Source organism: Schistocerca americana, chromosome X, assembly GCF_021461395.2.
Source record: "Schistocerca americana isolate TAMUIC-IGC-003095 chromosome X, iqSchAmer2.1, whole genome shotgun sequence".
Classification (NCBI taxonomy): Eukaryota; Metazoa; Arthropoda; class Insecta; order Orthoptera; family Acrididae; genus Schistocerca; species Schistocerca americana.
The window spans coordinates 178,583,865-178,598,756 of NC_060130.1; the positions used below are offsets into that span (position 1 = coordinate 178,583,865).

Genomic DNA, 14,892 nt, shown 5'->3' on the forward strand with positions numbered 1-14,892 from the left:
TGCTGTTCTAGAGTGGAATGACAGAGAATTGGTGTGAAAGTTGTTTGATGAACACTCTGCCATGCAGTGAAGCATGATTTGCAGAGTAGCCATGTAGATGTAGATGAAGTGGGACTTTTTGTACTTTTTTTATTTTTTCAGACAAATGTGCAAGATTCCTATCAGCCCACAAATTAACTTCCAAGCTGAAAATCAGACATGGAAAACGATACATTCCATTTCTTACATTGCACCCACACAATGTCTTAAACTTATTGTACACTTCCTTGTTAAGTGTTTGCTTGTAGTCACACTTATTTGATTTTGTCACTTTCTCAATCAACAGATGTGGACTGGTAGGTTCCAGTTCCTTTGCAGCTAACTTTTTCTGGTAATTTAATTTTCTGCTAGCACGTAAAATAGAATCAACAAATTTCATCTTGACACTGCACACAGAATCTGATTCACTGTTTTGTGTTTTTACTGTCACCCACCCATTAAACAATCAACTTGAGAAACAAACTGCCTTTTTGTGGAAATGATTAAATTAATGTAGTAATGTCTACCAACATGGTCACCTGACTACAGATAAAAGAAATCCACTAAACTGGCGCACTCTCCTGTTAGGAATATGAAAGGATTACTGTATTATAAAATCCAAAACTTAGTGTAATATAACTCATTCAGCACCCCACAAACCAGGTTTTTCTGTCAGTATAACTATAACATATACTAATATCAGATCTAATTTTACTGTATAGTGAGTGAATTGTCATATCTAAGGAGAGTGCTACCATCTAACAGGATTTATGTCAATTGCCAAATGAATTATTATAAACGCCAGCCACAGTGTGGTACCACGTAATGGCATTGACATAAATTTGTAGTTGAGGGGTAAGGCCTCGCTGCACACACCATGAACTGTGCATTTTGTTTACCAAATCTGTCTATATTTTATCCATAAGGCAATTACGTCATGCCAGTTGAGCATGCGTTAAAGTTCCTTAAATTGTGCACAACTGAAATTGTGTTTGTGACCCTGATGCCAAGTTTCACGGAGTGTAGTTGAGTAGTAATGTAGCATAGAATGGTAGATTTAAGTGCAGTATATTTCAGATTACTGCATATATGTTATGTTTAACAGCATTCAGAGGAAAATAACCAATAAATCCACAAGGTATCAAAAGCGAGGGTGTTCACGTGCTCTTGTGCTCCTACACAGCAGCTGCCACTGATGATGATTATGGGAATGGAAGTTATGTTTATGAGGAGAGTTCCCATTTGATTAATTAAGAAAAGTGGGTGGTAACAGGGGATAATGGGAGTGGATATTCTCCATTTCAGGGTGCAATAAGATGTAGTCAAAACTGTGGTAGAGAATGTTATTCAGTTTTCCCAGTGGCAATCTGTATTCAGTGATTCAGTTTGTGTCCTGTAAAGTGGTAGGACTGCTAAATATGGATTTTTTTTGGGGGGGGGGGGGGGGGGAATCACAGATTCATTTGAGTGGAAGAGAAGTTTCACTCTGCAAAGGTCTTACCAAGACTTTCAGTGTGCTAGGAGAGGGACTACTTATAATTGCAAACGTGGCGTCCATGAATGGCCATGCTATATGTGAGCAATTTTTCTGGTGTCAGTTCGCTGGCAAATGTTGCAGTGGATATATTCTGATGTTAGGCATGTCAGATGTGAATGGATGATCTTGTGGAGCCATCATAGAGGTGTTTTCCAAGATTACAAGTGAAACACATGGGCGAGAAGACGTCAAGGATCTGAACGAATGAGAGCAGTGTGTCCTTGCCTTGGGTCCAGATTATGGAGACCGAATCAGTATTACTCATCCACATGACAGGTGTAATGTACTGGGTAACTAGAAAGGGTACTCAAATTATCCATTGGATAGGCTGGCATATGATCATTTTATGAATTGAATGATAGGTGATATCATGAATAAAGTACTTGCAATTGACAATGTAGCCAGTCACGGTTATTTGGGAGGAGATTGTGGGTTTGGTGTAAGTCAAACAGTGGGAGAGGTAATATTTGATGGTGGAGAGACCAAAAGAATTGGGGTTATTATAGAGGCCATGACACTGACAGTTGCTTCATTTTCTATCCTGCTCCCAACTCATTCACTTTCCTGCCCCTAGGCCCACCTCAGACTCTGACAGTTACTTTTTTAACCCAACTTAACTCACACATTTTAACCTTTCCTTCATTCTTTCTGTTATTCCATGTCCTCCATCTTTCTTCTACACTTTTCTGCTCTGCCTTCCTTCTATCATTACTGTATCCTGTCCTGCTATTGTCTTTGAATACATACACATTCCACACCACCCCTCACTCCCTCCATCCTGTTTCTCATTGTGTGTGTGTGTGTGTGTGTGTGTGTGTGTGTGTGTGTGTGTGAGTTTGTCAGTCAGTCATACTGCCAAACAAATTGGCCGAACCGTCAGGAAACTTGGAATGAGTCTGAGGATTTTCCTCAGACTTTGAGTCAGTGCATGGATGTATGTGTTGATATTCAGTCATGTTTCTCTTCTGTAAATGAAAGTAAAACAGACTTTGATTTTCATTTTCAGATTTCGTTATTTTTGTCTATATTTGAAATTTTCTTCTATTCACTGCCTGACAAAAAAGTGAACCACCCAGAAGAGGAGGAAGAAAGAAATGAAACTTCATGGGTTGAGAGTGTATGTGATGTTACTTCAGCATTACAAAATCGGTCCAGATTATTCAGAACTTGGCAGTACAAGCCCACATACCAATATGATGTTGCACCATCTCTAGCATGGATGTAAGCACTGATTTGGGTTTGGAGGGTATCATAAAGCCATTGTATCCTCTCCTGAGGCAAGCTAACCACAACGGTTGTAACTAATCCTTGATATCCAGGATACTGGCACTGATACTGAGTTGATGTCTGAGCTGGTCTAACTCAAGTTCTATCAGGAGCAGATCTGGGGACCTTGCTGACCATGAGAATACCTCAGCATCAGCAACAGCCCATAGAGATATATGCCATGTGTCAAGAAGCATTGTCCTGTTGTTCAAAAATGGCAGTACAATACTGTCACGTAAGAGGTTAGATATGAGAACACAGGATGTCTGTCACATACAGTTGTGCCATCAGAGTCCCCTAAATCACTACCCACACTAACCTGAAGTTACATCCCAAAGACTCCCCACATCATGACTCCAGAATTAACATTGCTGTGCCTGTCCAAAACATAGGAACACTGGGACTTCTCTCCAAGCTGCTGCCATGCATGCCATCCATTCAGGGTAGCACAGAACTGCAATTCTTTGCTGAACACAATGCAGTGCTATTCATCAGTAGTTCATGCTTCCTGGCCACAACACCACTCCAGAGGCAGCAGTTTGTGTTGAAGTGTTAATGGGAGTCTATGCACAGGGTATTAATTTCATAGTTTGGCTGCTGTAGTTTCTGAACAGTGGTGGAGGATGACAGGGAATGGTTTAGGGAGTCCATTACTGGTTTTCAGATGGCAGTTGCAGGTGTGAAGGATATCCTGGTACAAGATATGGTGATCCCCCTTTTTAGTGCTCATACATACTCGGCCAGAACCTTGACAATGAGAACGTCTCCCCTCACATTCTCATGCAGTCCACCATCAGGTCACTGTAACAACCAAATGCTCCACAAATCTGGATATTGCACAATTTGACCAGTCAGCTATAATGAGGCACCTTAAACATTCAAGTCTCACACAAGTACACAGCATCACCACATCTTTTGCAATGATCGCTCAGCCAACATCTGACACTGTCAATACCCTTTGTATACACCACCAAACTTGGTAATGATACTAAACACAAATAACAGTAATGCACTCTGGTGGCCATTCCATCTGTCACAGAGACCTGCAACTCTAATATTGTCTTCTGGAAGCTTCACCTTTTTTGTCACACTATATATATAAATTTGCTTTCTGCAAAATGCAAATGTTTTTCTTCTCCCCACGTGTTTTGTCAGTTGTGTGTCTCACTTTATTTGATGTTTGTCATTTTTATCACAAATTTGGATGTTCTCATTCTTTATTTAATTATGAGTGAAACAATGGAAAATCCAGGATGGAATAGTGAATAATGAGATCATTATAAAAAGGATAGATTGTTACATATTATAAATAGGAGACACTGAGTCAAAGAAAGGCACAACAAAAAGACTGCTATACATTTGATCTTTTGGCTTTAAGGCTTTCTCGTGAAGTAGAAAACACACACATTCACACAACAACTCACACATACTTGAACACTGTCTCTCGCTTCTGAGGTCTGTATCAAGATCATTCTATTACTAATGATATTAATGGAAGCAGGAGATCTAAGTGTGAGCCTCAAATGGAGTATAATACTGTGGTGAAATCCGAACCTTATATTACCATGTTGCTGACTGAATAGTGAAACCACAAAGTCCCTCCATTTTCATTATGTGTTTTTTTCTTATTCCTTTCACCTTTGTCATTTTCCTTCTCCTTACCTTAGAAAATTATCATGGACTTATACTGTCATTTTTTTATCCATTCCAAGTTGGCGCTTATATTGAGTCATTACCGGTTTTTGAAAAATTTTAGAAAATTTGAAAATGATTTCATGAAATATGATATTTTGTTGATCTTTAACTCTGAAAGCAAATCAAGTCATTTGCAATTTCTGATTACCTATTTAAGATAACATGCCATTGCAGGTCACCAGGAAGGTATAACTGTAGAGAGCACTCATCCACTCCAAAACCCACAACACTGCAAATAGGGCAGCTGTCAAGGAATGTGACAAGGGAGCATATCTTTGAAATTTTTAATGCATTTGGAAATGTAAAAAGTGTAGAATTTCCAATGGATAAACTGCATCCAGGCTGTGGTACGGGGTCTGCATATGTTGAATATGCAACGCTGGCTGAAGCTCAACGTGCAATGAAGCATATGGTTGGTGGTAAGTAAACTCTCTCTCTCCCTCTCTCTCTCTCTCTCTCTCTCTCTCTCTCTCTCTCACACACACACACACACACACACACACACACACACACACACACACACACACACACACACACACAGAGAGAGAGAGAGAGAGAGAGAGATGTTCTTAATAAGACCATATTATATTAAAACTCTAATAGTGTGTGCATGCATGCATGAGAGTGTGTCACGCATTGGTATGAAGGTGTGCTTATGTGTGGATGATATTTAAATGTGTAACTTAATATTTCATCTTTACACCTCACATCTTCAGTTCAACACTAGACTGATCCATAAGTTATTGAATGGAATGTTTCAGTCCATTCAGTTATGTTATGTAGAAGCAGAACTTCTTAGTCTTTTCATATAGATCTTTCATCAGGATCTGACTGTGGAAGTTATGGGATTCACGCATAGCTTCCCTTGCAGTTGCATGAATTGCCATTAGCTTTCCTCTATCAGTATCACTACATTCTCATTTGTAGGTGTCTTTATCTTTGCTACATTCTCAGAATGTACAGGGTGGCACACGGAATGTGTTACTATTTTGTTTTTGAATATGAACTTTATTGTCAATACAATCTGAAAGGAACATATACTACAATGAAGATCATCCATGAAGATTTGTTCTAACTCATCACATGCTCAATATGTCCACCATTTCGTTTCCTAACTTCCTTCAAACGAACACTGAAGTTAATGATTACCCTACAGCACATGTCTTCCGTAATTTCACTGCAAGCTTGAAGAATAAGTCTTCTGAGATCCATTAAATCATGTGGATGTTTCGGGGGAATTTTTTCCTTTAGGTACCCTCAAAGAAAAAAGTCACATGGATTGAGGTCTGGACTATTGGGGGGCCAATTTTGTCTGTCATTGAAGCGACCTGGAAACCTGAGTGAAATGATCCGCATGTTGAAATGTTGGTGTAAAAACTCCAACACAGTGTTTGCAGTATGTTGCCTTGCTCCATCTTGCATGAACCACTGTGTGTTGAAGGGCAAGGCAGTAGCAAGAAGCTGTGGAATGAAGCTATTGTGAAGCATTCTCAAATAACGCTCACTGTTCACAGTTTCTTCAAAGAAAAAGGGTCCAATAAGTCCGTGACTGGAAATTGCTGCCCACACTGTAATCCTCGGAGCATAATGTTGTCATTCATGAGGCACTCGTGGGTTTTCAGTGGCCCAAAAGCATACATTTTGTTTGTTAACCACACTGTCTACATCAAAATGCGCCTCGTCTGAAAACCAAACGTTGTTGAGAGTTTCTTCCCTATCCTCCGCCCACTGAGCAAACAGTAGTCTCTGCTGCTTGTGTTCTTCAGTGAGCTTCTGTGCACAGGAAATCTTGTATGGGTACATATGGAGGTCACTTTTAAGAATGCATTGAACGGAGCGTCTGGATATTCCCAGTTGCACTGCTGCCTTTCTACATGATTTCTCGGGATTTTTCTATACACCAACACGAACCGCTTCAATATTCTCCAGCGAACAAACAGGCTTAGGCCGAGGTCACTTCACTTCCAATACTGTTCCTTCCTGCACAGATTTATTGTACAACCTGTGGATGGTCTTCTTGCAAGGGACCCATCGTGTGTTAAACTGTTGTTGAAAATGCCTCTGAGTCACAACAAGGCTTTTCGTTTCAGGAAAAAGTAACACAATTGCCTACCGTTGCTGTGTCGTCAGTCTTCCATTGTCAGCCATTGCTGCTTACTAGTCTCCTAGCGGCAGTATCATGAATTACACGTCATTTCATAACTCATTTGTTTTTCCAAGCTCTGCTGGTACTGCTGTAGATATTCCAGCGGGATAGCTAATGTGCTTCGTAAATTGTGAAAGGAACAATTTGTAACACATTTCGTGCGCCTTCCTGTAGCTTTAAGTCAAGGAGACTCTTTAGCATCTTTTATCACTTTGCTTGTTACATATTTTTTTAGGCCACAGTTTATGAATCTTTGAGCTTTAACTATAGTTGAAGTCCTCTGGGTCATTATTCTACATCATGTTCCTTTTAGAACTTCTTCAGTATCTGACATTTTGACCCCACTGCTGGGGTCTTTTCAGGAATCTTCAGGTGTTCAACATCTGGTTAACCACTGACAAAAACCAGCATTGTGTTCACTTATAAAAGGGTGTTTTTCTACACTTGTCCCAAAGAGCTACTATTGGTAAGCCATTATCATTGGATAGGTTGTGATAACATGTAGTAAAGGAGAACAGGTATAGGTACCAAAATATTTTTGTCATGCTACCAAGATGGCTTTCTGGTAACTGTTTGTTATTTGTTGCACACTATGGCTGTGCAACTCCTTCCCTGATTACAGGAATCCATGAAGCTTAAGCCAACATCTCCATTCATATTGCTTTCATTCTTGCTGATCTCCTCTGTATCTCTGAGTCTGCTAACATAAATGTTATATTCTTTGGCAAGCAGTCATACATTATTAAAATCTAGACACCGGTTGCAGCTCTCATTGGTATTTTGCAATAGTAGATCCACAATTTGTTTTAAATGTGTATAGCATTCATTCTCTTTAATTTGTTTCTTATTGCTCTGCCAGTTTTGCCTATACACAGTTGCTTCAGCAACATGTCAATTCTCTTTCAGAGGGGAGGTGATCAGGTGCCTCCATTGTAGGTAAGAAAAAGTCTTATTTTGAACTGACTAAAAATGTTGTATTTATAAAATTTTTCAAAAGAATTATCCTTACGTAGTCAGTAGCTCTTGTAACAAATGGTAACCTAACAGATTGATTAGAAAGTTCTTGTTCTGCTTGTTTACATAAGCAATACTACTTTATTTGAAGATCCTCTAAATGGAAAAACTATCATAGTTGTTGACCATCAGTGCATTTGCGTTGGTAAGCTTTCTATATGTCATGTGCCTCAGAGTATTTTCGAGTTTTGTATAGACAGACACATCAAGGAATCGGATACTGACCTCACTCTTATCTCAAAGGTGAAGTTGATTTTGGGATGAGTGTCATTTAAAAAAATGTGGGATCTTTGTAGCTCTTTTTTACTTTGCAGCCGTATCATAAATGTGTCATCCACAATAAGGCGTAGATGCTACATTACTTAAGGCCCATTGTTTGAGATGGCTCAAATATTTGTGTAGAACAGCAAAGCTGTGTAAGTCACAAGCTGAAGTGGTGAAGACTAGCACAAGATGCCAGAGTGAGGTAGCCCATTTAGCAAGTAGAGTGATGACATAAATTGATCGAAGAACTATAAACCAGAAACAAGCAAAAGTTGTCATGAACCAAATCCATAGTACCAAGAGAGAATTCTGAAGGTGTAATCTAAGATAATAATGCTGGGTCATTATACTTTTTCTGTTATTATGCATGATCAGTAGCTTCATAGACAGCAAGTGGTAGGTTAGTGGGCTGCATGATACTTAAAAGCCACTTGCCAGAGGTTGACATTGGTTGTGATGGCTCACTCTATCTAGTAAGCCCAGTTTACCTACCACTGGTGCATCACATGGAACTAAGCTGATGGTACTAACTCAGATACAACTAAAGACTCTGCCTGGTAGTCTGTATCAGCATTGTAGACACTAAAACCAGTAGACTCAATAATTTTACCAAGTAACTACGCTTCTGTGGAACAAATGGAGAAAAGACTTCCTTTTATAAGTGAACACACACTAGTTTTCATCAGTTTTCAGCCAACTATTGGACACATGAAGATTCATAAAGAAGATCCCAGCAGTGTGACTGAAATGCTGAATATCAAAGAAAAAGAGTTGAAGAGGAACATAGTGTAGCTTTATAACTTCGAAGACTCTAGTTTCAATGGCAAAGGCCACAAAAGCATGCAGACTTATATTTAACCACAGTTGTCCCTCATTTTTCATATTTGTACTAAATGTTCTTAGTTGGTCTGCTAAGAATTTTTTTTCAAGCACAAATACTCCCTTTACTACCTTGATGTCCTTTTTATGTTTGGCTACCATCATCTCTCCAATAAAATCATGATCGATAATACTCATAGTTTTCTCATTGGTCAACACTGTCTTAAATATGTCTGTCTTTAGCCAGGAGGCATAAAATACTTCATAAGTAGCTCCCACTTGCTCAGTATTATTGACACAATAATATTGTTTGAGGACTACTTTTTTTTCAACTTCTGATAGTTTATGAAATGGAAACCACAATGAAATTCAAAAATGTTTCATTTGCAAAATGTAGTTACATCTTCTAGCTACTTCTCTACATAGTCACTACTCCCACTTAGACATTTGTTGTAGCATGGTACCAACTTTTCAGTACCCTTGTCATAGAAGCCAGCCACCTGTGATTTCTATGTATTCTTTACACTTGTCTGCAGCTCATTGTCTGTGCCAAAATGCTGTCCTCATAGCCAGCGATTCACATGAGTGAAGAGAGGAAAACCACAGGGAGCCAAGTCTGGGCTGTGTGCTGGGTGATCAAACACTTCCAGTTGAAAACACTATAGGAGCATCTCAGTTGCACCAGCAGTATGTGGCTGAAAATTGTCATGAAGAAGGAAACACATAACAGTTATATTATATGGGCCGCCTAAAATCAGGTGAAACTCCCCAGCAGGACTTCATACTTGGCAGGAGACACTATTATCTAGGTACACTCGTGGAAATGGAAAAAAGAACACATTGACACCGGTGTGTCAGACCCACCATACTTGCTCCGGACACTGCGAGAGGGCTGTACAAGCAATGATCACACGCACGGCACAGCGGACACACCAGGAACCGCGGTGTTGGCCGTCGAATGGCGCTAGCTGCGCAGCATTTGTGCACCGCCGCCGTCAGTGTCAGCCAGTTTGCCGTGGCATACGGAGCTCCATCGCAGTCTTTAACACTGGTAGCATGCCGTGACAGCGTGGACGTGAACCGTATGTGCAGTTGACGGACTTTGAGTGAGGGCGTATAGTGGGCATGCGGGAGGCCGGGTGGATGTACCACCGAATTGCTCAACACGTGGGGCGTGAGGTCTCCACAGTACATCGATGTTGTCGCCAGTGGTCGGCGGAAGGTGCACGTGCCCGTCGACCTGGGACCGGACCGCAGTGACGCACGGATGCACGCCAAGACTGTAGGATCCTACGCAGTGCCGTAGGGGACCGCACCGCCACTTGCCAGCAAATTAGGGACACTGTTGCTCCTGGGGTATCGGCGAGGACCATTCGCAACCATCTCCATGAAGCTGGGCTACGGTCCCGCACACCGTTAGGCCATCTTCCGCTCACGCCCCAACATCGTGCAGCCCGCCTCCAGTGGTGTCGCGACAGGCGTGAATGGAGGGACGAATGGAGACGTGTCGTCTTCAGCGATGAGAGTCGCTTCTGCCTTGGTGCCAATGATGGTCGTATGCGTGTTTGGCGCCGTGCAGGTGAGCGCCACAATCAGGACTGCATACGACCGAGGCACACAGGGCCAACACCCGGCATCATGGTGTGGGGAGTGATCTCCTACACTGGCCGTACACCACTGGTGATCGTCGAGGGGACACTGAATAGTGCACGGTACATCCAAACCGTCATAGAACCCATCGTTCTACCATTCCTAGACCGGCAAGGGAACTTACTGTTCTAACAGGACAATGCACGTCTGCATGTATCTCGTGCCACCCAATGTGCTCTAGAAGGTGTAAGTCAACTACCCTGGCCAGCAAGATCTCCGGATCTGTCCCCCATTGAGCATGTTTGGGACTGGATGAAGCGTCGTCTCACGCGGTCTGCACGTCCAGCACAAACGCTGGTCCAACTGAGGCGCCAGGTGGAAATGGCATGGCAAGCCGTTCCACAGGACTACATCCAGCATCTCTACGATCGTCTCCATGGGAGAATAGCAGCCTGCATTGCTGCGAAAGGTGGATATACACTGTACTAGTGCCGACATTGTGCATGCTCTGTTGCCTGTGTCTATGTGCCTGTGGTTCTGTCAGTGTGATCATGTGATGTATCTGACCCCAGGAAGTGTCAATAAAGTTTCCCCTTCCTGGGACAATGAATTCACGGTGTTCTTATTTCAATTTCCAGGAGTGTATCTTTACAAGTTCACTGAGCACTCATAACTGAAAAGTGGGGTGTGATGTGATTGATGGGCATACCACTGATACTGCAACATGTCTCATAAGACTTCACGGGATTTTCACTGTGGTTTTAATTACATTTATTTTTTTATTTATTTATTTATTCATCTGTGGAACAATATATATTGTGTGGATGTCATCAGTTTATAATACAAGAGCACACATTTACATTTACAGTGAAACAGCTTTCTCATATTTGGTGTGGTTTTTATAACTAGTCATGCACACATTTATAATTACATCATATTTTGGTGATAATGTCATATGTTGCTAATAATCTACATCTATGTTAAATATTCTTTTACAGTATAACAGCTTTTACTTACTAAGAAGGTTTTAAGCTTTTGTCCTAAAGTGAGGTGCTCATTCATTTCTTTAATTTCCTGTGGTGATTTGTTATACAGTTTTATCCCATTATAAAATATACCTTTTTGTGTCTTTGCCTTGTTCTTTCTACCTAGATGGAGGTGGTGACAAGATCTTGTTTCATGGTCATGTATTAGGCTGTTTGTGTTATACACGTTGAGATTTTTCTTAATGAACATTATGTTCTGAAAGATATACTCACAAGAAACGGTTAGAATGCCTAGCTTTCTAAATAATTCTAGACAGTGGGCCCTGTTGTTGCTGTTTGTTATTGTCCTTATGGCTCTTTTTTGTACTTTGAACACAGTTTGTTTGTATGTTCCCCAAAACATGATCCCATAGCTGAGGACTGAGTGTAGATATCAATAATATGTTATTTTAAGACAGGTATTATTGCATACCGGTGCAAGGATTCTAAGAGCATAGCATGCTGTGGATAATTTCTTTGCCAAAATATTGACATGGTTTCTCCATTTCAGTTGGCTCTCAACATTCATCCCTAAGAATTTGGTACTTGTTACACATTCTAATTCATTATTATTAACTTTTATTCTAGTAGTATTGTGTTTTTTGTTCAATTGGAAGTTAATATAGTTAGTTTTGTTTACATTCAGGGTTATTTTAGTTTTTAATGACCAGTTGTGGACATAGTTGAGAGCCTCCTTTGCTCTTTCTGACAGTTGTGTTGGATTTTCACCTGTTATTACTATGTTTCTGTCATCAGCAAAAAGTACTTTTTTCTCCATGTCTGACACTTTGTGGGAAGTTGTTAATGTATATAAGAAACAATATTGGGCCTAATACACTTCCCTGTGGGACGCCTATATTCACATGTTCTTGGTCAGACAGGTATTTTACAAGGGAATCCTTTGAAACTTGTGATATCTCAACTCGTTGAGCTCTGTTTTCCAAGTATGATTTGAACCACTTCTTTGTCACACCTCTTACTCCTATTTGCCCTAATTTATGAAGTAAGATTTTGTGGTCAACTGTATCAAAGGCCTTTGACAAGTCTAAAAAGATACCACTTTTTCACCTGTGTCCAGTGCATCTAAAATTACTTTAGTGAACTGTGCTATAGCAGATTGTGTGCCTTTTCCGGGCCTAAAACCAAACTGGTATCGGGAAGAAGGTTATATTTATTCAGGTAATTTGGCAGTCTCTTTTTGACTAGTATTTCTATTATTTTAGAAATGATAGACAGTATAGAAATCGGTCTGTAGTTCTCTACATTTTCCACATCTCTGTTTTTAAGTATAGGTATAACTTCTGCTTGTTTTAGGTACTCCAGAAAGTATCCAGATTCAAAAGATTCATTAATAATGTCTGTTAATGGGCCCTTTATGGAGTCTATACATTCTTTAATTACGCAGACTGAGATTTCATCAAGTCCTACTGAAGTTTTATTTTTTAGGTGGTGTACTACTAGTGCCACTTCCCTTTCTGTAGTTGGCAAGAGCACCATTGAGTTTGTTGGCTGGTTCTGAGTAGGTAAATGATACGTATCTGGAAATTTCTGCTGTAATTTTTTTGTAATACTACTGAAATATGAGTTTACAAAATCAGCTAATTTTTTAGGGTTACCTACTGGTACATCTTTCTTTTTAATATGTGAATTGAGGTCCTTTTTAGCAGAGTTAGATGTTTCCTGTTTGACAATGTTCCAGTCTGCTTTGCTCTTGTTTTCAGCTTGAAGTAATATTTTGTTGTTTGAAAGTTAATTTCCGGCTAGCAGCACCTTTCTGTATATTTTCCTGTACTTTTTGTAGAATTGCAGAACTTCTTGGTTAGATTAATTATTTTTTATGGAGTTGAGATATCTAATACTTTCTGAGGATTTTTTGATACCTGTAGTCACCCATTGATTTCTCTTTGTAGTTTTAATTTGATAAAGAGTTTTGGGAAACATCTCTTCAAATCTGAGTTTAAAAATTGACATGAACTTGATAAATTTCTGATTTGCATTAGTTTCTGCATAGACTTCCCCCAAATCTTCATATTCTAGCTGGGATTTAAACTCATACAGGCCTGATTTGGAAAACATTCTTTTGTATGTACACAGTTTAGGAGGAGTTTCTACATGAATGTTAGTTTTTAAGATCTAAATGATTAATGGAAAATCTCATACAAAGATGTGAAACAAACACTAACAAAGAGATAGAGGGGCTGGCCAGTACTTACCTCAGCTCAGTACAGCCGATAGATACACAAACAACAGAACCGAAAATTTACGTTCCTAGCTTTCGGAACAAATGTTCCTTCATCAGGGAGGAGAGAGGCGAAAGAAAGGGAAGAAGGGAAAGTGGATTCAGTTACTCGCAGCCCAGGTTATGAAGCAACAGGGAAAGGAAAACAGGGAGGGTAACAACGATGGAGGCAGGGTTGTCAGAGGGAAGACAAAGATATTCTACTGTAAGTACTGTGCCAGCTTCAAACCAAAGAGGATGCATACAGAAGTAAAGAGGTATACAGTATAAAGATAAACACAACTATGTAGGATGAAAAGATGCATTAATGGCTAAAGAGGAAAGGGAAAGAGGAGAAGACTGAAGAGTAAATGGGAGTGAGGTTGTTTAACGTAGGTTCAGTCCAGGGGGATGGCGGGATGAAAGGATGTGTTGGAGTGCAAGTTCCCATCTCCGCAGTTCAGAGGGACTGGTGTTGGGTGGGAGAAGCCAAATGGCACATATGGTGTAGCAGGTTCCTAGGTCCCTAGAATTATGCTGGAGGGCATGCTCCGCTACTGGGTATTGGACATCTCCTAGGCGGACAGTTCGTCTGTGTCCGTTCATGCACTCAGCCAGTTTAGTTGTTGTTATACCAATGTAAAAGGCTGTGCAGTGCAGGCATGTCAGCTGATAAATGACATGTGTAGTTTCACACATGGCCCTGCCTTGAATTGTATATGTTTTACCAGTAGTGGGGCTGGAGTAGGTGGTTGTGGGGGGATGCATGGGCCAGGTTTTGCAGCGGGTCGGTTACAGGGGTAGGAACCGCTGGGTAGAGAAGGTAGTCTGGGAATATTGTAGGGTTTAACAAGGATGTTACGGAGGTTAGGGGGGCGATGAAAGGCAACTCTGGGTGGTGTGGGGAGAATTTTGTCAAGGGATGATCTCATTTCAGGGGTTGACCTGAGAAAGTCATATCCCTGGTGGGGTAATTTGTTGATGTATTCGAGGCCAGGATAATATTGGGTGACAAGGGGGATGCTTCTGTGTGGTCTGGGGGTAGGAACATTGTTGTTGGATGGGGAGGAAAGTATTGCTCAGGAGATCTGTTTGTGGACAAGGTCTGCAGGATAGTTGTGGGAGAGGAAAGCACTGGTCAGGTTTGTCCCCACCTAGATCTATTTTAACTTTAATTATTTAATTTCCCTACCCACCAGTTACCCACTATGTACCCTAATCCTATACCACATTATTTACATTCATTCCGGAAACATGCATTCACCCTAGCCAAACTGCAATCCCACATACTTTTCCTCCT

The 14,892-nt window shown here is 40.6% G+C and overlaps 1 protein-coding gene across 1 annotated transcript in view; it reads left to right on the forward strand.

The window, feature by feature from the left end:
- The window catches only part of LOC124555895 (RNA-binding protein with serine-rich domain 1-like), an 89,225-nt gene that overhangs the window by 21,777 nt on the left and 52,556 nt on the right, over positions 1–14,892 (forward strand). The window contains exon 2 of the mRNA XM_047129954.1: positions 4,691–4,935. Coding sequence (XP_046985910.1) covers positions 4,691–4,935 — 245 coding nt within the window. The remainder of the gene's footprint in view (positions 1–4,690; positions 4,936–14,892) is intronic.